The sequence below is a fragment of the Leopardus geoffroyi genome, chromosome D1 (genome assembly GCF_018350155.1).
Source record: "Leopardus geoffroyi isolate Oge1 chromosome D1, O.geoffroyi_Oge1_pat1.0, whole genome shotgun sequence".
NCBI classification, from domain to species: domain Eukaryota; kingdom Metazoa; phylum Chordata; class Mammalia; order Carnivora; family Felidae; genus Leopardus; species Leopardus geoffroyi.
The window spans coordinates 57,510,382-57,533,590 of record NC_059329.1 but is presented as its reverse complement, the minus strand read 5'-3'; the positions used below and the strand labels follow the sequence as shown (position 1 = coordinate 57,533,590).

Genomic DNA, 23,209 nt, shown 5'->3' with positions numbered 1-23,209 from the left:
GAACGAGACCAGATAGGATGCCATAGCTCTGACATAAGATAAAAGTGCTTGACGACGGTGGAGGTAGAAGTGAGCAGAGCAAATATATTCAACATACATTTTATTTTATTATTATTTTTTAAAGTGTGTTTATTTATTTTTTACTTATTTAGAGAGAGTGGCGGACGGGTAGAGAGATAGGGAGAGAGAGAATCCCAAGCAGGCTCCATGCTCAGCTCGGAGCAGACCCCTTCCTGACTGTGAGATCACAACCTGAGCCAAAACCAAGAGTCGGACGCTCAACCAACTGAGCCACCCAGGCACCCCTCAACATACATTTTAAATGTAGAATCTGTAGAATCTTTTAGTGGGTTAAATGTTAGGAGTGAAGGAAAAGGAATAATCAAGAATAATTTTGGGGGGTGCTGGCTGGGCACCTGGGTGGGGGGTAGGATCAGCTCCATGCTAAGTGTGGAGCCTGGTTGGGATTCCCTCCTTCTCTCTCAGCCCTTCTCCTGCTCATGAGCACATGGCATGCACTCTCTCTCTCTCAGTAAATAAATAAATAAATAAATAAATAAATAAATAAATAAATAAAATTATTTTTGGTCTTTGTTTGGGTGGCTGATAATGTCAATTTACAGAGGTGGGGAAGATTCAGGGAGGAACAAATTTGGGTGTGCATGTGACAGGTTGTGGGGGAATTAAGACCTCTATTTGAGAGACACTAATTCTGAAATGTCTATTAGACATCCCAATGGATATCAGGTAGATAGCTGGATTTAGAAATCTGATCTGATGCTCAGAGGAGAGATCTGGGTTCTCAGCTCTCTTTGACAGTTGACTTCTCCTTCCTTGCAACTCTCTTCTTATCCCTTTGGTTTTTATGGCACTAATCTCCCCTGGTCTATCCTCTATCTCCAGCTCTTCTTCTTTCTGCCTTCCTTAAAGTTGATGTTCCCTGGGGATCCCTTTTGTACCTATTTTTTACTATATACTGTCTCTGGGCCACTCACCCAACTAAAAGACTTCCAAATATTCTTACATGTTCTAATATGTATGATAACCCCCAAATCTGTAACTTTAATCTTAGATTTCTCCCCAGAGAAGATCTATATATATCCAGTCACCTACCAGATGTTGCTACCTGGTTGGCCCACAAAGACCTCAAACTTAATATGTCCCAAACTGAATTAATCATGCTTCTTCTCTGCCTCTGTGCATAGTAACACTACCCATTTAGCTGGCCAGGGCCAAAATCATAGATTAGTACTAAATCTTCTTTTCCCTAATAAAACAGAGTTCAGTGTACCTGAAGACCTCCCATACAAGAAGAAAAACAAATATAAGATCATGCATTCACCACCCAGGAGCCCCGAACACTGGCTCAATACTGTGCTGTACCCTCTCTTTGCTGCTCTTCACCCCTCTCTGCCCTGCTTTCTGCCATGGAGGCTGACACATCAAATGGATCTTACAGCCAACGGGGAGTCCCAGTAGAAGGTTGGAGGAAAAGGAGAGTGAGATAAAGGTACTGTTCCTCTGGCTTTCCTCCTGCAAACTCCCATTCATTCTTTAAGTTCTCAGTTCTCAGTATGACTTTGTTTCTAAAATGTAGACAGGGTGGGTTTGAGATAGGATGGGGAAATCAAAGGCAGTAGAATACTAGAAGTAAAAAGACCACTGAAGAGATTTTTGTAATAGTACACGTTGAGAAGTAATAGGGCCATTAGGAAAACACATCCTTCGAGGGCTGGCCCTCATGTTTTTATATTCCTGTCCCCAACATCTAACCCTGCTCCTCAGTGATGAAAGTATAACTCAGCACATATTATTTAAATAAAATAAGAACTATACAATAAGCAAAGATCAAGAGTCCAAGGTTTACCTTGTACCCGTTGTCTTCTTTGCGGTTGTGAGAAGCAGTAATCATCACACCTGCAACTGCTTTGAGCTCCTGGACCGCATATGGCTGAAAAAACAGTCACACCATAATTCCATTTTGCTTTCCACCTACTTACACATTTGACATAGGAATAACTTTGAGTAACAGGAGAAGACATTAAGACAGAAATAGGCTAAAACTTGTTATCTTGTTATAGATCAAATTCTTTGGTGGTTCAACACATGCTTGTTAAATGAAAATAAACTCAGTGTAAACTTTGTTTCCCTTCCTTTGGTCTTTCATGTCACTTAATATAGAACTGTAAGCATGACAAATATTTGAATCCTGGTTGATTTAAGAAATTTTTTTAATTTGCGGCAACAAACTGTACAATCGATAATATAAAACACTTACTACAAAAGGTGTAGGAACATATCTTGAAAAAAGGTACACAGGAACATCTTTGGCCAATAAGACTGCAGCAGTGAGTTTAGCAAGTCTAAAAAAAAATTGAGGGAGATTTCACTCAGTCCTTAGCTTATCATAGATTTTAAAACCTAACCTTCTACAAGGTAAATGTTTCATATTGGAATTATTCTGAACATATAGTAGCCTAATATAACCAATTCCTTATAATCAGCAGTTAAACTTCATGCTCCAACTTAAAAATGTTAAATAAATAAGGTTTTTTAAAAAGGAAGTTAATAAGAAACAGAACTGATCTTTTAATTTCCTCCTTTTTCCTTAATCATCTTTTGATGGCTCCTTTACTAAGAAATAAAACCTGAAAAGGGCAAAAAGAATGCAGGAAAGTGAAATGAGACGCTGATAAACACAATTGCATAAGTAACCCCTGAAAAAAAGTATCACTATTTCATGACTATGTGTGAAAATCACCTAAAACTAATTAAATGGGATTATAATGAGAGAATACAATTTATTTAATCACTCCTACCTGGTGCTTTTGCCAAAGTATTAAAATCATAACATAAACTATGATACCATTCTAAATACTAACTCTAAATATTTAAAAATTTTAATCCTGCCTGTAAAACCTAAGGGTTCTTTTTAAAATGCTTCTATTTCATCTCTAAAATAAACATCAGCATGTGATCACATTTCTATTTGACAGTTTCCTGTTTCAGAAATCCTACTGTTAATTTTTTTTTAAGGCTATCGCAATCCAACTTAATCTCTGAAACAATTAACGCTGTACCTCTGGCTGCTGCAGCTGCTGGTTACTTGACCCCGGGTGTCATACCCGACGACAAAGCCTCTCTGCTTGAAGTCTGAGAAGCATCTCTCAAGGTATTTGTACATTCCCTGGAGCAGATAAACACAAAAGATTAGTTCCTGATTAATACCTGCATTTTCCACAACTTAAAATCTATTATTTTTATGTGTAGTGGTCAGTTTATCGGCTCATAGGGAACCGGCTTCCGCCTTCATACTCATGTTTACCGATTTGGGAACAATGCTGTTCAAGCCTCAAATGTGAGATGACAAACATTTATTTCCTGGAATTTCAGACTCATTTAATACCACAGAAATATCAATTAAGTAACTATTAAATCCAATATGATACATAAAACATTAGGGGAAAACGAGGGGACAAGAGAGTCAGTATGCTAAGAAAAAAATACTGTCAGAAGACCCAAAAGAAATTGTTTCTTGTCTTAAGGCTCTAGAGAATAGAATTTTGACCATATTTGGCCTTGCTAAATCATAAGACTGAAGCCAACCAAAATATTCGACCTATTTATGACACAAACATTTTAAATCAGCAACATAAACCTTCATCAGAACATTTCTTAAGATGGCTGATCCCGTTCTTAATTCCTTAGTTTTAAAATCTCACGGAAAGAAAATCTCATAAAGTAGGAAAATATGCAGTCACTGGTGACAAAAAAAGAAGCGAAGCACTGAATACTGAAAATATCACAACGATAAACTAAAACCATTTAACTAACTTATGGTTTGATAACTTCAATAAATGCTTTCATCTCTGAAAATAACACTTCATATTTTATAGTCCTTTAAAACCATTATCAAAAGTGTTGCCACATTTAATCCTCATGACCCCAAAAAGAAAGAATGCAGATACCTTTTCTATTTTTGTCTTTCAATATCTCTTCAAAAAAAGAGGTGACAGAGTAAGACTGAAGCTCCATTTAATGAATTGCCCAAGGCGATTCATTCAACTAAAACTAAGTTATACTAATTTATTGAAGTACTGGATGGCAGGCACTGCTAAATAACTATGTGGCAGCACCAAATGAAGCCCCAGGGACCTCTGGACCCTTTTTTCATGGCTCTTTCAAGTGTAATTATTCTTTTCAACCTGCTCCTCAAAGAGGATTTCAATTACCTCCATTTTGACCTTAGGCTCTAATTTCCTAATTGATTAAGTTCTTTTTCCCAGCTAATCTCTTAACTCAGCAAAGATGCTGGCAAAGCATCTCCTTATGGAAACTGTAACTGTGACTACCCTGAGCCAGCAAGACCCACATGATTGACTACAAGACTATGAGCGACTTGACCTTCACTGCCCACCTGCAAGTACCTCCCTACCTTTGTCCCACATTTTCCTTATACAAACCTGGAATTATTTTCAGCACTTTGGAGGCAGTCTTTGAGATGCTAGTCTGCTGTCTTCCCGGTGTTGGTATCACTGATATAAATTCCTGTCTTGTTTCACCACCACCCCACTCTCTTTGGATTTTGTCATTGGCAAGTGGTCAAATCTGGTTTGTCTGGGACCCCAAGAGCCAGGTGCTCTTGCCCCCCTGTCCCTGGGTTACATTCCCTATGAATGTGTGTGTGTGTGTGTGTGTGTGTATGTGTGTGTGTGTGTAAGTGCACACATGTGCAGGCTTAATATAGCCCATGTTGACTAGTTTCCCCAATTTATTTATAATAACGATGCTATCCTAAAACTTCACAGAACATCCTATTATTCTCTGGTATAAATATCTGTCTTATCCCCCTTTATCTAGACTCTGAAAAGGGCTAGGGCTTAAGTATTAGATCCATTTGGCTTTTCCCTTTCACACAATGGAATCTCAACTCCAGTAAAAATTTACACTTCCATAGAAATTTATTTTCAAACACCTCCTCCACCCCTTTTTATAAAGTCAAGGAGTCTTCATTTAAAATGAAAGCTTATGAGGAAACCAATATATTAAAAAGAGTGAACTGATGAATTTTGGGGTGAGGAGAAGAAAGGGGTCTGGGATGGGGGAAGTGGCACATATCCTACCCATGTAGTCTAGTCATCTTATCATCCCTTCTACTCCATCCTCTGCACTAGCCTTTGCCTTTGGAGAATTCCCTCAGAACAAAGCTAAGGATGATTTACTGTTTGACAGTATTGATTAGAATTATGCCTACTGAGCAATTCTCTAGTCCAGAACTATTTTTAGTATATTCTAAATGCATTTTGGCTTCAAAAGTATAGTTCCTTGAAGCAGTGAGAATGTTTCACTAGAAAAAGAAGTAATTTGTTTCTAGGGTAAGTTGTATAAAATGAGGAGACATAAATTGTATCACATCATACACTGTCTTAAAGAACTCTCAAATGGATATAGAAAACCATGTTTAAGGGAAATATTTTCAACTAAACTTTCCAAATATTCTGGTTAACCTTTATCAATGGCCATATACCAAAATGAGTAATTCTCTTTTTCCTAAATTTGTTTCTTTATGGTAATTGGAAATCTCAATATCTGTGTCCTGATTTCAAATGCAAAGTAACTGTCAAGATTTCAAATGCAAAGTAAATGTCAAGAAGTTGACAATGGTAATCATAAGAACTCTTAATCAGAAAGTTAGTTTGTGACCTTGAAGATACACAAATGACTTATAAGATAAATTCTGTGCAAGAACAAAGGTTAGCATTTGTTCCAAGGTTTTTTAACTTACAAGAAGGTACCTTCCTAGACATAAAGTTTGTTTTTGTTTTAGAAAGCCTACCTAATTTATAAAGCAAAAAAATAGAGTGATAAAAAGTATACATAATACTTTATAATACCTACCTGTGTTGACTGTATTACTGTAAGGTCATTAATATAGCAAAATCCTGCCCCCATAGCAGAACGAAGTCCCGCCGTCCCAAAAGTCATTCGGCAACAAAGACGATCTCGTAGCTCCTTGTTCATCCCATTCCGTAACAGATTTTCAATTTGCTCTTTTGTTTTGGGATTCTATAAAAAAGTATTAAGACTTAATCAGGATCACAAGCAGAGTCCTGATATGAAGCCCTTCTGAGGAGCCAGTAAATATTATGCATATTTCACAAGGTTCTAAATATAAGTTCCACAGTGCTACTTATCAATATTAGTATGTATAATAAAACAATACCTGTCATCTACAGAGCCCCCCAAAGAACCAGACCCTTACCGAAGGTAATGCACATATCTCTAATTGTCATAGCATTTTTGGTAATACTACTCAAGAATTTTTTAACAAATTGATAAACTTAAGAGCTATGGAACCCAAATAAGCCTCCTACTCAAAAACAACATTAAGTAAGTTAGAGTCTGTCTTAAGTTTTAAAAGAAATAAAGGAACCTATTGGATAAAAGCCATCAACACATGCCTACCAATTACTTCCTAAACCTCTGCGATTCAAAATGACCAGGTAAGCCTTCTGCTCTTTAAAGTCACAGAAAACCATTCAATGTATCTACAGTAAAGGTGATCATAAAAAGGTCTTAGATGTTAAATGTGGACTTGGTTAAGAATAAGAATGAAAATTCAGTCCAATCTTGGCTTGTGAGGCAGGACATGCCAACATCTATGCTTTAGGATTATGTATTTCATTATCACACCCATTAACTTATTTTCATAAAGCTCATGGATACTCTTGACTGAAATATTACTTTACAAGCAAGTTTCAAATGGAAGTGCAATTATAATAAGAATAAATTTTGAATGGAATTTTCTAGTATTTTCCTTATAAGAGAAAGAGTCAAATATTATGAAAATAAGGTGAGCCACAACTTCTCCCTTCCATACTACATATAGTATGGATTTAGTCCATACTAACAGCTTAGATCTTCTATGTCTATGGCCTATACGATGATAACGAATATTCAGAATGATAAACCAAGGCACCTATAAGGTGCTAAATATTAGAAGAGATTTGTACTTGCAAAGAAATAAAAACATATTAATATATAATTTAAACAAAAAGGTTTTCTGGGGGCACCTGGGTGGCTCAGTTGGTTGAGCGTCTGACTTCAGCTCAGGTCATGATCTCATAGCTCATGAGTTCGAGACCTGCATTGGGCTCTGTGCTGACAGCTCAGAGCCTGAAGCGTGCTTTGGATTCTGTGTCTCTCTCTCTCTCTGCCCCTAACCCACTCGCATTCAGTCTCTGTCTCTCTCAAAAATAAATAAACATTAAAAAAAAAAAATTTAAACAAAAAGCTTTTCTGGTTATAGTGGAATTAAAGTAACCAGAGTACATGCCACAAACTAATGAGAAGCCATGGAAATTCTGATTAACTGAAATTATAATCAGCTAAAAATGGATATAAATTTATGTATATATATGTATGTATGTATATACACGTATAATGACCTTAGCTCACGAAATCTCCATTTTATAAATGGCACATACTAACAAATACACAGCCTACATAAAACTATGAATAGCTATTAAGAGGAGAATCTAAACAATAAGACTAACTGGGCTACTCTATATTCTCCCAATGTTTAAGATGCTACCAGATTTGATACAAAGGTCAAAGAGACTTGAAGATGGCTAACATTTAAAAATAGGTATAAGAATGGCAAAATTGAAGACTAAAAAGTTTCAGTTCTGTAGAGGGTATATGGCAGTGTCATACAGTTAGTGCCATAGAAATTGAGATAGTCCTAGGGCACCTGGCTGGCTCAGTCGGAAGAGCATGTGACTCTTGACCTTGGGGTCATGAGTTTGAGCCCCACGTTGGGTGTAGAGATTACTAAAAATAAATAAGTTTATTTATTTAAAAAAAATAAATTAGGATTTCAAATTCTTTTAAAAAGAAATTAGGATTGTCCTTTTAGAATGATATCACAGCAACTACCAAAATTTAAACTGCATATGCCTTTTGGCCCATAAATATCTCTGTCCATAGCAATGTCTTTACTCAAATAAGATTTATTCATACAAGAATGTCAATTGCAGCATCTTACTGGTAGTATTATTACCTCTGTGTTAATAAAGAAATTAAGATTTAGGGAGCCTATTATTACCACTGTATTAATAAAGAAATTAAGATTTAGAGAGCCTATTAACATGAGCTAACATTGGAGGTCTAGACAGGATTTGAATCCAGGTTGGTCTGGTTCTAAATCCTATACCACCTCACAACAACAAAAATAATTATGCAGAGCAGGTTAATAATGTTCCTAATAATAATGAACTCCAACTATAAAGCCAAATATGATTCCTTTTAATTATAGCTACATAAGATACAAAAATGACCCACCAGACATGAATATTATTAGGTTACTGAGTACTTCCTAATGTTTAACTGCACAGCTACTAGAGTAGGGCCTAAAAATTCCATTCTCTGTTATAAACATTACAACCAGTCCTAACCTAATTCCTGTTTCTGAAAAAGACTGTAAATTAGAGAAAAATAAAAATGGATAATCACGATGCACTGGACAGATGTATATTTTTATGGTAAAAAGTGCTAAGTGATTATGGTGACAGGCAAATGAAATCTACTTTAAATGCAGATTTATCCACTATTTCATAACTACATTAAATTAGATGTTGATGTTAAAATGTTTAAAAATACACCTAAAGGGCAATCTATGTAGCCATGATTATCATACATTTTCCATGAGGATGAAATTACATTTCTATTTTGTTGTTAAAATATTCAAACAACTATGATTTTTATAAGTTATCATATTATGAAGATTCTAAAGAACTACAAATTATTTTTAAAACTCTTTCCACATAGAACTCAGATACATTAAATGAAAAGCAGAAGCATACATAATGTGTTTTAATTTGTATAAAAAGAAGTATATGTATACTTACATCATTCCAGAAATACTCCATGCTAATATAAGACACTAAAACTAGTGATTATCTCTGATGGGGAAACCAGGCATAAGGTCTGAGGCAGAAAAGTGACTTTATTGTACAGCCTTAGTACTGTTTGGATATTTTATATTTTACTTATTTTATGGTAAAAACTAAATAAATCTCTCTCTGATGGCTGAGAAAAACTACGATTGTGGGTCTACATGGATACTTTTTACCTCACAAATTGTTTTTTTGTCACTCACAGAAGGTTATTAATAAAACAAATGTTGGAGCTTTCTCAAATACAAATTATTGTTTGCTTTCTAAATGTGCTCTCTTATTTACAATGCGTTCATTACTTGAGGATAGGGGCAGGCTAATCAGCAAAAAAAGAAAAAAATGGTTCAAGTGATGCCAACGGTAAAGAAAGCTCTAAAAATTATACTGTAAGTCTTCAGAGAAGTTATTTGATTTACATACCTTCTGGAAATGTACATTCCTTTTGGAAAGTAAATGTATTCAATCTGAACTAAAGTTGCTCTTAACTAGTGTATTTTAGAGTCCTAATAATTTTAGTGCCCCAAAAAAGTAATCCTGCAGAAAATCCAAAAAGATTTTAGTGACTACTACCATTTTCTATACTTCATCAGGAAGGAAGCTAATTGTTTAGTAGGAAATCAGTAAGCTAAAGAATACAGAATTAAAGCCATGCATTATTTTCAAAGGTTACCTGTTTACCCAAAATTTTCCTTTAGGTTCTAATCCTATGGAGTGCTGCAACTTTATATGGCTGAAATGAAGAAAAGAAAGTGTCTTCTTACATAATACTCTGTGGAGTTGTGTTTTTTCCATAGCGTAGGTCCTTAAGGCCCAAATTCAAAGAAAACATGAAAGAACTGATTTAAAAAAAAAAAAAAAGCAGCACTTTATATATATAAAGAGAAGTACCTCCTTTAACAAACCTCTTACAAACGATGTGAATAAAGGTATATACCAGACCAAAATCATTCCAACTCTACCTGCCATGAAACGAAAGTATTAGTATTCATTTATGAAGGATTACTCTAGATTCACCCAAGCTTTTCTGAACCTATTCTGTTCATAATTAGGGGGCTTCTGTATTATCTATGTGTAATAAATATAAATGTATATAAAAGTACATAAAAAACTGATTAATCATCATATAAAACAAATCAAGTTTGTCAATGAAGAATTCACCTATAAATCTTCTTTCCTCCTTCTTTTATAAACCTAATAGTTGTATAATTTTCATACAACTTGAATCTACTCTATTAATATTATATTATATATATATATTTTGCAATCAAAATCCTAATATTGTTATATATCTAAAGGTGAGGTAATATACAAAATTGACTTCTTAGTGGCTCAAATATATCTAAAATTGCAAAGCTTGTAAATAACATTTTAAAATGTTACTGACAGAAGCTAGTGCCTAAACAACAAATACCAGTTTTATAGAACTACAGAAAAAAAATATTTAAGTTTATTTCTCAACAGAAGTTAAAATAGGAAACTGCCATCTGAAAACCTGAAGGGTAAATGTAACTGACATTTACTTCTAAGGGTCAACCAGCTTGAAGATCCAAATCTAGAGACCTGAAGCAGAACATGTTTTCCAAACCAGATGCTTCCTCAGAGTCCAAAATATACTCTTGCTAACCAATAATTTTTTCCCAAGAGTCTTTGTGTAATTCTAAATTTAATTTCTCCATCTTAAATTTTTTTTTGTATTTAAGTATAGTTGACATATAAAGTTGTATTTGTTTTAAAACATAATGATTTGATAATTCTATAGATTACACAATGCTCACTCACCGCAATAAGTGTAGTTATACCATCTGTCACTATACAATGTTAATACAGTATTATTGACTATATTCCCTATGTTGTACTCTTCATCTCTGTGACTTATGTATTTTATAACTAGAAGTTTGTATTTCTTAATCCCTTTTACCTATTTTGTACATGTTCCCACCTCTCTACCCTCTGGCAACCATCTGGTTTGTTCTCTGTATTTATAAGTCTATTCCTGGGTTTTGTTTGTTCATTTGTTTTGTCTTTCAGATTCCACATATAAGTAAAATAATTTCTCCATCTTTAAAAACATTGTAGAAATTAGCATAAGTTGGCTTAGATAACAAATTTGAATGACTATTCTTGTCATATAAAATGAGATTTCATTAATAATAATTAGCTTAATAAAGCTTGAGACCATTTAATGAATATAAAAATCATATCCAGGAAATAAAGATTCTAACTACTCAAAAAGCAGAAAATAAGACATTAAATATAACATATTATCATTTAAGTATAATACTAAACATGCCAAAATTCGTGTGAAAGATAAAAATGATTAATTCATTTCAAAACATGTATATATATATATATAGTTTTATATACATAGTGTTATATATATATATATATATATATATAGCCTTTTTTTTTAACTTTTGGATTGTTTTTCTAACAAAACACACACATGTGTTCAATAATATAGTCATACTTAAGTCTCTGTTATGCTTTAAACAAAAAATATTTCTCATAAAGACAGTCAAAATAAAACATTTCAAATGTTTGCTATTTTTCTCTAGGTATTCTGACACATACTTTTCTTGACTGAAACTGATCTTAAAAAATAAAATCTCAGCTGGGGCGCCTGGGTGGCGCAGTCGGTTAAGCGTCCGACTTCAGCCAGGTCACGATCTCGCGGTCCGTGAGTTCGAGCCCCGCGTCAGGCTCTGGGCTGATAGCTCAGAGCCTGGAGCCTGTTTCCGATTCTGTGTCTCCCTCTCTCTCTGCCCCTCCCCCATTCATGCTCTGTCTCAAAAATAAATAAAATGTTAAAAAAAAAAATAATAAATAAATAAATAAAATCTCAGTTTAAAAAACAACAGAAAAAATATCATCTTGGTAGATGCAAAGGAAGCATTTGAAAAAACTCAACACCCAATAGCTATTTTAAAATTTCTCAGTAAATGCTGAATAGTAATTCCACTAGGAATCTACCCAAGAGAAATGAAACATGTTCACACAAAGACCTATAAATGAATTTCAAAGGTAGATTTACTCTGAAGAGTTAAAGCCTGTTGTCCATCAACAGGTGAATGAATAAACAAATTATTGTACATCCATAAAATAGAATAACATTCAGCAATAAAAAGGAACAAACTGCTGGTATAGAAAACAAAATGGATAAATCTCACAAGTATTATGTTAACTGAAGGAAGCTAGACACAAAAAGCCTACGTATTGTATGATTTTTTATAAAAGCAAACTACAGGAACAATAAAGAACTATTACAAGTCAACAAAAAGACAACCCAATTTAAAGAGGGACAAAGGATTCACTAAAGAAAATATATAAATAGCCAATTGATTCATGATACAACATGGATGAAATCTGAAATGTGCTAAGTAAAAGAAGGCAGACACAAAAGGCTACAAACAATAGTATGGTTCCATTTATATGAAAGGTCCAGAATAGGAAAATCTAGACAGATGAATGGTTGTCAGGAGCTGGGGTGGGGGGGAGGGGGGATGGGCAATGACCACTAATGGATATGGGGTTTCTTTCTGGGATAATTAAAATGTTTGGGAATTATAGTGGTGGGACACCTGGGTAGCTCAGACAGTTAAGCATCCAACTTCAGCTCAGGTCATGATCTCATGGTTTGTGGGTTTGAGCCTCGCATTGGGTTCCGTGCTGACAGCTCGGAGCCTGGAGCTTGCTTTGGATTCTGTGTCTCCCTCTCCCTCTGCTTCTCGCTCCTCCCCCTGCCCCACTCTCTCTCTCAAAAATAAATAAACATTAAAAAAAATAGATACTGGTGACAACTGCACAATCTTTCGAACATACTAAAACCCACTGAATTATATACATTCTAAAATGGTGAATGTTATTTCACATTATGTGAATTATATCTCAATTAACAACAACTACAGGACAAATTAGATGAGTGGTTGACAGGGGCTGGAGCAAGGGGATTCACTACAAAAGGGCACAAGGGAACTTTCTGCAGTGATCGAAATGCTCTTTGACTGTGATGCTGGTTTTCCAACTGTATACACTTTTCAAAATTCATTAAGTGGAACACTTAAAAGAATTAAATTTACTGTCAATTTTGTAAATGTAAATTATACCTAAAAAACAAACCATATAGAAAAACTCTAAAGCTGAGACTAAAGTAGAAGAAATACGCATAAATCCAGATGCACACAGGGTTTTACCTTATAATGCATGAATTAATGACAAACAATATTAGGTGCTTTTTTTAATTCCCTTTATAAAACATTTGAGAAATATAGTTTAATGTTAAAAAAATTACACTTGAAAGATACTTGAATTCTCTTTATGAAGCAGAGTTTTTTTTTTTTTAAGACATACAAATTACAAAAACAAATTCATGGGTGTGAATTGTACTGTTGCATAATATCAGCTCTCTTAGTGTTAAGTTTTTCCTGATAATTATGTAAAAGTTCCTTGATGTTGGGGAGAACATTTAAGTCACTAATTCTATGTTGTTACGAAACTAACTTTACAGAAACCACACATGAAACTTACTATCTTTGTAAAATATGACATTTCTACTTAGAGAAAGAACATCTTAGGCTGTATTTGATGTTATTTTATTGACTTGCCCTATAGCTTCTGCTACTATTTAGGGATAAGTTAACAGGGTCCACATTTTCAAAAGTTATATATTAAGTATATATTATAAAAAATATAATACTTCAATTTTGATTCGAGTGTTTTCAGACATTGAAATATTTTTCACTACGTGATTTTTTTTTAAAGGAGTTGTTTAACTTTCAGGGTTATCTTTACTTGACTAAATGAAAAACAAAACTATTTTTCAAACAAACAGGAAATTTAGACAAAACTCTAGTATTCCTAGATATGCCTTGGTTACTTGGAGGAAAGGATGGAGGAGAATGTAAAGTAGATATGGGAATTTAAACTGAACCTGTAACTTAATTTTTTAAAAAGGAGTTCTGATTCAAACTTGGCAAAATATTGTAACCAAATAGAAGCTGTTGATCATTTTCTGTGTTAAAAAATTTTTTTTAATGTTTTATTTATTTTTGAGACAGAGAGAGACAGAGCATGATCAGGGGAGGGGCAGAGAGAGAGGGAGACACAGAATCTGAAGCAGGCTCCAGGCTCTGAGCTGTCAGCACAGAGCCCGACACAGGGCTCAAACCCACAAACCATGAGATCATGACCTGAGCTGAAGTTGGATGCTTAACCAACTGAGCCACCCAGGCGCCTCTCAGTCTCTGTGTTTTTAAAAAGGATAGGACAATTGTTAAAAGGGCTCATTTCTTCTTTAGTTTTCTTGGAAGGCTCTGTAATCATCCAAATGTAAAACTTTGTTATCCATAATTCTCAGAGTCTCCATCTCCAACCCATCTGATCCTAATTACATACTGCCAGATTAATCACCCAAGAACCAACAATAGAGTCCAATTCCAGTTACCTCAAATATAAATAAAGGTCAGGAAGGGTGGGAATCAGATCCCAAAGGGCAGAGGAATTCAAAACCTTTTTGGATTCAAATACTCTCTTCATTTCTCTGAGCCCAAGTTTGTATATAGGTTAAAAATGAGAATAACAACTACCTCAAACAATCCTTGAAGGATTAAAAGAGATTTTTTTTTTTACATGAAAGCATCTATTAATTAACACAGCTGGCACATGATCATTCAATAAACACTAGATATCCTTTTTCCTTTGTGTAGCCTAAATTGCCACAGCAGTCTAACACATACACTATACTTGAATTTAAAAAAAAAAGAATCTTCATTGTTCTTGCACGCTGTGCAGTTTCACTTTCCTGATCAGTTTCATTTTCCATTTTATTCTTCTATTTCTCCCACCTTAAATTTTCTGTCCCCCTATTCATCATCTATTCCTATCCTATTTTTCCTTTCAGGCCCAGGTCAAATTCTACTTCTTACATAGTCTTCCTGACTTTGAATTCCTATCGCTCTTAAAAAGCAGCCCCAGAAGTTGACCATTAATTGTTCTTTATTTGTATTTTAAATATTATTAATTGTAACTATATATTTTCCTAGTTTAAAATAATAAGAATACAGATAAAGCTACAGACATTTTGACTATTACCTTTAGTGCCAGACCACTCCTGTGGGGGAGCAAGTACTATTGTTATGTATCCTTCTAGACCTTTACTGGCATCTATATATGCACAGAAATGTAGTTTAGCTTTCTCTCTTTATTTTATATAGATGGTATCAAATTGCATATGATGTTCTATAACTTGCTTATTTCACTTAATGTATCTTGGAGTTTCTTTCAATACATACAGATCTACTTTTGTTTTGTTTTGTTCCTCTTTTACTGAGAAATAATTGACATCACTAAGTTTAAGGTGTACAGCATGATGGTTTAATTTACACATACAATTGACCCTGTAAGAACACAAGTTTGAAGTGAGCAGGTCTACTTATATGCAGATTTTTTTGATAAAGTCAGTACAATAATGTAAATGTATTTTCTCTTTCTTATGATTTTAACATTTTCAAAAGAAAATGTCTAGCTTACTTTATTGTATGAATACAGTCTATAATACATATAACATACAAATCTGTGTTAATTGACTATGTTATCAGTAAGGCTTCGGTTAACAGTAGGTTATGAAGTTTTTGGGGAATCAAAAGTTATATGCAGATTTTTGACTACATGGCGTTGTTGGTGCCCCAAACCTTCATGTGGTTGAAGGTATTGTGAAAACATTACATGATAGGTTTAGTTAACATCCATCATCTTATATAGATACAAGAAAAGGAAAAATTTCTCTGTGATGAAAACTCCTAGGATCTACTTTTCTTAACAACTTTTCCTATATATCATACAGCATTGTGAACTATAATAAAATTGTCCATTACATCTCTGTACTTACTTACCTTATAACCAGAAATTTGTACCCTTTGACCACCTTCCTCCAATTCTATACCCTCCCCCCAATAAGGTAACCACAAATCTGATCTGTGAGTTTCATGTGTCTTTTGGTTTTTTGGGTCTTTTTAAATTCAACATGTAAGTGAGAACATAGTGTCTGCCTTTCTTGTCTGACTTATTTCCCTTAGCATAATGTCTTCGAGTTCCATTCATTTTATCACAAATAGTATGATTTTCTCATTTTTTATGGCTGAATAATATTCCATGGTGAATATATACCATAACTTTTTTATCCATTCATCCCAGACCTATTCTATTCAGCTGTTGCAGTGTTCCAATTTGTTTACCCTTTCCCCTTTGGTGTGCATTTAGGTTTTTTCTAATATTTACCTGTATAAATAATGAAGTATTTCAGAGGGCAAATAAGATGAGAAAAATTCTGAAGCAGAAACCACAAAATAAAGTCACTACTTACATTAAAGAGATTTTCTAATGAGTTGAAAGCTAAAAGGTCTATGTATCTGAGAAGCAGAGGATTTTTCATTTATATTATAATTTTAATATTATTTTTTTTCAATTTTCATATTCTTTTGGGCATTAGATAGGGCTATGCCATAGTTTTTTTGGGTAAGGTTCAGTGCTCATTAAATTATCTGGTATAAAATATCCCATGCAGGATTAGATATAGTACCTACCTGTCTATTTTCCACCAGCATTATTTTCTCCATTCACTCCCAACACCAGAGGGCAGTAGCCTTAGTGCTAATTAGCAGTCACGTATAGATAAAGTGACTAATGAAAAAATATTTTAGTAAAATCTGCACTAAATTACTAAACCTTTTGTTTTGGGGGAAAATATTTCTAAAAAACAGGACATATAAAATATGTAAAAACAATTAAACGAGCTAAGAGGATGAAAGAACCCTGATTTATATAATCCAGGGAGTAACCATGAAAATCTAAGATGATGAAATATAATACTTACATTCTTTGGCTAGTTCAGTGTATCTTACAAGTAAAATCTGGAAGAACCAAATGAAGACAAATTCCTTTTCATTAGGTTCTCCAGGCTCTCTCAGATTTTTCAAATAGGAGGGAAGAAAGAGATAAGGAAATAATTCTAGATCAAAGATATATCCACATAGGCTTTCTAATGGCCTTGTGGAAAACTTGAAGGAACTAAACAAAAATCCTTTATGAAAGAAAAAATAGGGCAAAGAAGACCCCTAAATAAAAGGCAGAAGAAGCCAGTCTGCCTATTTTAAAATTTTCAGGTGGGAAAGAAGGAGGTGCTTTCAAATATAAATCCTTTCTTTCAAATATATACATATATATATATATACATATATATATATATATATATTTTTTTTTTTAAATGCATAGACTTTACTTTTTTTTCAACTTAAAAATTATTTAAACTCTACTCTCAACATGGGGCTCGAACTTATGATCCTGAGATCAAGAGTCACATGCTACTCACTGAGCCAGCCAGGTGCCCCTAGACTTTACTTTTTAGAACAGTTTAAGGTTTACAGAAAATTGAGCAGATAGTACAGGGAGTTCCCATAAATGCCCTAGCCCAGTTTTCCATGTTGTTAACATCTTGTATTAGTGCAGTACATTTGCTGTAGTTGATCCAATACTGATCCATTTTTTTTCAAAGAATTTTTAATATTTTTAAGTAATCTCTACACCTAACATAGGGCTCGAGCTCACAACCCTAAGATCAAGAGTTCCATGCTCCACTGACTGAGCCAGCCAAGTGCCCTTGATCCAATATTATGAACTAAAGTCCACAGTTTACATACGGCTTTTGACAAATACATAATGCCATATATCCACCATTATAGTATCATATAGAATAGCTTCACTGATCTAAAAATCCCTTGTGCTCCATATACTCCTTCCTTTCCCCTGATAACCAGTCATTTTTCAAAAATTACCTGTTTTCAAAATGACATATAGTGGGCATCAGACAGTATGTAACTTTTTCAGAATGGCTTCTTTCACTAGGTAGTATGTATTTAAAGTTTCTTAACTGTGTTTTTGTCTCTTGATGGCTCATTTCTTTTGTGGCTTGATAACTCATTTTTAAAACACTGATGAATCGGAGCGCCTGGGTGGCTCAGTCGGTTAAGCATCCCACTCTTGATTTCAGCTCAGCTCATAATCTCATAGTTCATGAAGTTGAGCCCTGAATCAGGCTCTACACTAACACGTGGAGCCTGCTTGGGATTCTCTCTCTCTCTCTCTCTCTCTCTCTCTCTCTCTCTGCCCTTTCCCCACATGCGTATGTATGCACACACGAGCACTCTCTCTCCCAAAATAAATAAATAAATGGGATATACGAAAATTTGTTTACCCATCACCTACTGAAGACATCTGGGTTGCTTCCAGTTTTAAGTACATTTTTAATTTGAAAAAATAAGAGAGTTTTAGTTGAAGATGGAAGCCTCAAGCACTTGTCTCTTCTTCCTCCTGAGAATTTTTTACATGACAATAAAGGTATAAAATAACTAAATCCATAATGCAAAAAGAACTGGAGAAGGGGTCAATGGGTACTGAGGAGTAGATGAGATTTCAACATATTTCTGAAAGACAGAAAGAAGCATGAAATGAAATACAATAAGCCAAAACCCTATTTATGCTGATAACATCTACATTTTGTTCCAGCAATCCCACTTTTGGGTATGAGGACAAAAGAAGTGAAAGCAGGGTCTTGACGAAGATATTTGCATATCCGTGCTCACAAGGAAACACGTGCTACAACATGATGAACCTTAAAGATATTATGCTAAGTGAAATAAACCAGCCATAAAAAGACAAATACTGTATGATTCTCTTTATATGAGACATCCAAAGTAGACAAATTCATAGGAACAGGATAGAACACTAGTTATTAGCAGGGGCTGGGAGGAGGGTCAAAGAGGACTTATGTAATGGGTGCAGTTTCACATTTGCAAGATGAAAAAGTTCCAGAGATCCATTTCACAACAATGTGAATATAATTAACACTACTGAACTGTACACTTAAAAATGCGTAAGACTGTAAATTTTATGTTATGTACTTTTTCACAATAAAAAAATAATTAAATCTTGTGTTTCGTCTTGTTGATCCTCAAAATTGAAAATAATATGTAAGCACAAGGTTAAGATCATCTAAATATTGTTCATTGTGGATCTATGTAGTGGGTGTGGATAAAATTTGCTTCTGTTCAGACCTACCTATACCTCCTGAAGGTATTGAGATCAAAACGATTTTTTTTCTTAAGCTCTATCAATTAGTTGTTCAAAATCATGCCCTGTTTTGGTTTCCTGTTCAAACCATAACTTGCTTACTCAGGTCTTCCTTCCTTCCTCCTCCCCTCCCTTCCTCTCTACCAACCCCTGGATAATTGCTTTTCTTTTTTAAATGTTGTTGCCAGGGTGGTGGTGCCTGGGTGGCTCAGTCAGTTAAGCGCATCTGACTTTGGCTCAGGTCATGATCTCATGGCATGTGAGTTCAAGCCCTACAATGGGCTCTGTGCTGACAGCTCGGAGCCTGAAGCCTGCTTCAGATTTTGTGTGTCCCTGTCTCTCGGCACCCCCTGCTCTTGCTCTGTCTCTGTCTCTCAATAATAAATAAACATTAAAAACAATTTTTTTAAATGTTGCCAGAAAAACATATCATCTTCACCATATCATTAATTATCTTCCAGATTTTTACTATTTATGCATAGATGTTGCACTCTTTTTAAAGACACATTTCTTGAAGCCCAATGTGGATCTAGGGCACTACAGTCATCTGAGATTTCTTTACGTTGGGGTAGTTCCTCCATGTCAACTTCCCTTATATTTCCTACTTCCTTTTGCTGTAGGTTTCCTCAACTTAAGCTTTTATATTTTCTATTGCATTTGGCAAAAGGTAGAGGAATAGTCATTTATTTTTCTCTTAACTTCTAAGAGCTCGTTCCTATTTTCGATGCCTTTCTCATAGCAGCTTTCCTCATTTGATGGAATTCTCTTTTTAAATTTAACTTAAAAAAATTTAAAATTCTATGTACCTCATTAACCTCGTTTTTTTCCCCCCCTCTGGAGCCATTGCTTTGTTTTTCTTGCTTTTAATGCTGCTTGTTTTATGTAACTTGATCCTTGGTCAGTCATTGATATCCATAAATTATTCTGTGAAAATGGTATGGGTTTTCTCCATTTTTGTAAATGTATGTTATCTGCCAGTCTCCCTTGTTGTTGTTTATTTATTTTTGAAAGGGTGGGGCAGAGAGAGAGGGAGACAGAAGATCTGAAGTGGGCTCTGCAGTGACAGCAGAGAACCCAACGCTCGGCTGGATCTCAGGAGCTCAAACCCAGGGTGAGATCATGACCTGAGCACTGAGCCCAAGTCAGAAGCTTAACGGACTGAGCCACTCAGGCACCCCTACCAATCTCCTCTTAAATAAAATGGGCAATTAGGAGCTCTGGATTTGTGAGTTGGGCTTATTGTTCTGCAGACTGTTAGCACTAATTACATTATTTAAACTTACAAGAATAACTACAACATAACTATTGAAATTTAGGAGAGGTAGAGAATAATGTAAGTTAGCTCTGATTTTTTACAGCATATATTTGCCAAGTAACATATAAAATAAACCAAGGACTAGTGATACTAGTATATTGTTTAGTCGTTTGATGGTAACCACGAGAATAACTAAAAACAAGTAGCTAAAAATGGTTTCTAAGGAGCAAATTGAAAATGAGAAGAAGCAGTTAGGAACATTGTTTTTTATTATATTCCCTTTTGTATTTTTTTTATCATAAGCATGTATTTCTTTGAAATAAATACAAATGAAGTGAATATGAAATGGTAGAAACTGAGGGGAAAATGTAAGAAATTTGAAAAGAAAAAGAAAAAATGAATTTCATTTCTAAGAAGGAAAATAAATTCAAACCTTCATTTATCTGTACTAAATTTCTCAGACAGAGGGAGAATGTTGTTGCCAAGGAGACCAAAGCAACTGTTGAGCCGCAAATTCAGCTCTTTAAAAAAATTCCATGACATTTATTCTGCAATTACATCCTACTCAGGTTTTACAAAGGCCAATAAAATGGTTTTAATGAAGTCCTTGAAACCTGGTGTATGATGTCACTAACATTTACTAAATATTCAGGTTATAGAATCTAGTGCAGTGATAAGAAAATTAGAGTAAAAGTCAAATGATCTAAATTCTAGTCTCAACTCCACTACTTAAAAGCCATACATCCTTGAGTAAGTCATTTACCTTTTCTGAAACTTTCTTTACTTGTAAAAATGGGGAAAACTACTATCTAGCTTGCCTGCCATGCAAGGTTGCTGTATCAAATGAGATTTAGATCATTTTACAACGTTTGAAACATTACAAATAAATTCAAGTAGTAGTGTTAATATTTCCCAAAATTAATAAAGCCACATGTATTCTGTACTCTTCATTGCTTAAGGACCAAATTAAGTATTAGGAAAATGTGAACCAAAAAAAGTAACCTAAACTACTACTATAAAAACTGGATTGAACTAAGTGGCAGATCCAACCTCTGGTCCAGGCTCTACCCAAACTGGATAACTTCCACAACTTCTTTAGATCTCTATACCATGAAATTAGACTAGACCACCTTTGTAGAGGTAATTCTTGGGTGTCTTTTCCATCACACAATAATGATTAAAAGGGAATTCGTTCACCTCCATTTTACTGGGCTATATTTTGCTTGCAAATGTTTCACTGCTAGGTATCCGAAAATCACTGGCTGAGACTGAAGTCTTTTATTTCTATTTTCAGGCATTTCATAACCCTAACCTAACCTAACCTAACCCATCTTTACATTCTATTCTTTCTCAACACAGACCTACATTTTGAGACCAGAGTACTCTACTCACTATTTCTCAAAATGCCTTGGCCAAGCTGTGCCTGCACATTTTGTCAATATACAACCGTTGCTGCTCCAACTGACTGAATAGCACTGCCCTGTGTCCTGTTCCACTCCCCACCCACACATTAAAACACCCAAACTTGAGCAGTACTCAATACTTTGGCTATATCTGCTTTCAAAAAGTTAAAGTTTGAAGTAAATTAGAAACAGGTGATAGTTGTCATGTTCAAGAGAACCTGGCTTCTAGGCCAGCCAAGACATGTGTGTAATTTGATAGGATGTAAAAAAACATCAAAAGAAGTAGGAAGAAAGTGGGAGCTTTAGTTAGCCCTAGCACATAGAAGGGAGTGAGCACTATAGAAGAGTCATCTGGGCACTACTTGGAAGAGGAACACCTTGATCCATGGACTTGGGTTCCAGTGGTAAGATAGTCCCATCATAGAAACGGATGCATTTACTCACTATAGGCCAATGCTGTTAAACATTTAGGCATATATCTGAATCCTTGTGATTTTATTTCATGATCTTTGACTTCCTTATGGTGCATCTAGAAAATACCTTGACTACAGACAAATCTACTTATTTTACATCTGTACCATAAATTAATACAACTTCATTCTGAATTCAGATATCAGGTTCAGTTTCGAGTATAGCGAATCCATCCTGAGACAACACAGCCTAACAAATTAGTCTGACAGCATAGAAACTGAGGGTCAGATCCTGGACTATGGTAAATTTACCAACAGAATGCCATCCCATAGTACCCCAAGCTGCTCCAGTAAAAACCCTGTCTTGTGGAATTATTTTCCTTTTAACACTTACCCACACTCTTACTTATTCAAGGCCAATAAACACATACTGAAGCTTTTCTATGGCCCCTACATACCTTTCTGATAATTTCTATGTACCCTAAACTACAGCTGAAACAAATGTTCTACATACACAAAGTTTCTATCTCTGCTTGGAATAGTCTTCCTATGTTGGGAAATCTAAATTCTAACTAATTCTGAAAGTTCAGCACAAATAACACTTTTTTTCATGAAGATAAAACTAGCAATTTTGTTGATCTAGGCAAGCAGAGTCATTGAGAATCAGCCATATTTGATAGGTTCCTTTTTTTTCACTAAACAGGTATTAATCAGGTATTAAACTCAGTTTCTCTTCTAAAAGACTATGTTGTCAGTGTGTAATGTAATAAAAACTGTAAGTTTGATCTATTATTTTACATTTCTGCACTCTAAATTTCAGTGCCCTGGGATATAGCCTAGGTTACCCACAGTCTATAGTAAATACACATTTGTTTACCAATTATAAGCATTCTTTCCCATTATGGGGGGAGTCAGTTAAGTAATTATTTATTATTTTTATTAAATAATTATTTAAATTATTTGGATCTGTTCCTCAGTTAAAGGCACTTACTACTTGTTCCCTTTGCGAGCTTTAGTTTTATTTTCCCTTCTATGTTGCTTGAAGATATGATCCACATCTATTTC

General features: G+C 34.6%; 1 protein-coding gene across 1 annotated transcript in view; it reads right to left on the bottom strand.

Moving 5' to 3' along the window:
• Positions 1-23,209, bottom strand: part of PGM2L1 (phosphoglucomutase 2 like 1) — a 50,009-nt gene that overhangs the window by 23,724 nt on the left and 3,076 nt on the right. Inside the window, exons 2-5 of the mRNA XM_045484046.1 lie at positions 5,899-6,066; positions 3,081-3,187; positions 2,279-2,363; positions 1,868-1,951 (exon numbers count right to left, since the gene is read on the bottom strand). Of these exons, the coding sequence (XP_045340002.1) occupies positions 1,868-1,951; positions 2,279-2,363; positions 3,081-3,187; positions 5,899-6,066 (444 nt within the window). The remainder of the gene's footprint in view (positions 1-1,867; positions 1,952-2,278; positions 2,364-3,080; positions 3,188-5,898; positions 6,067-23,209) is intronic.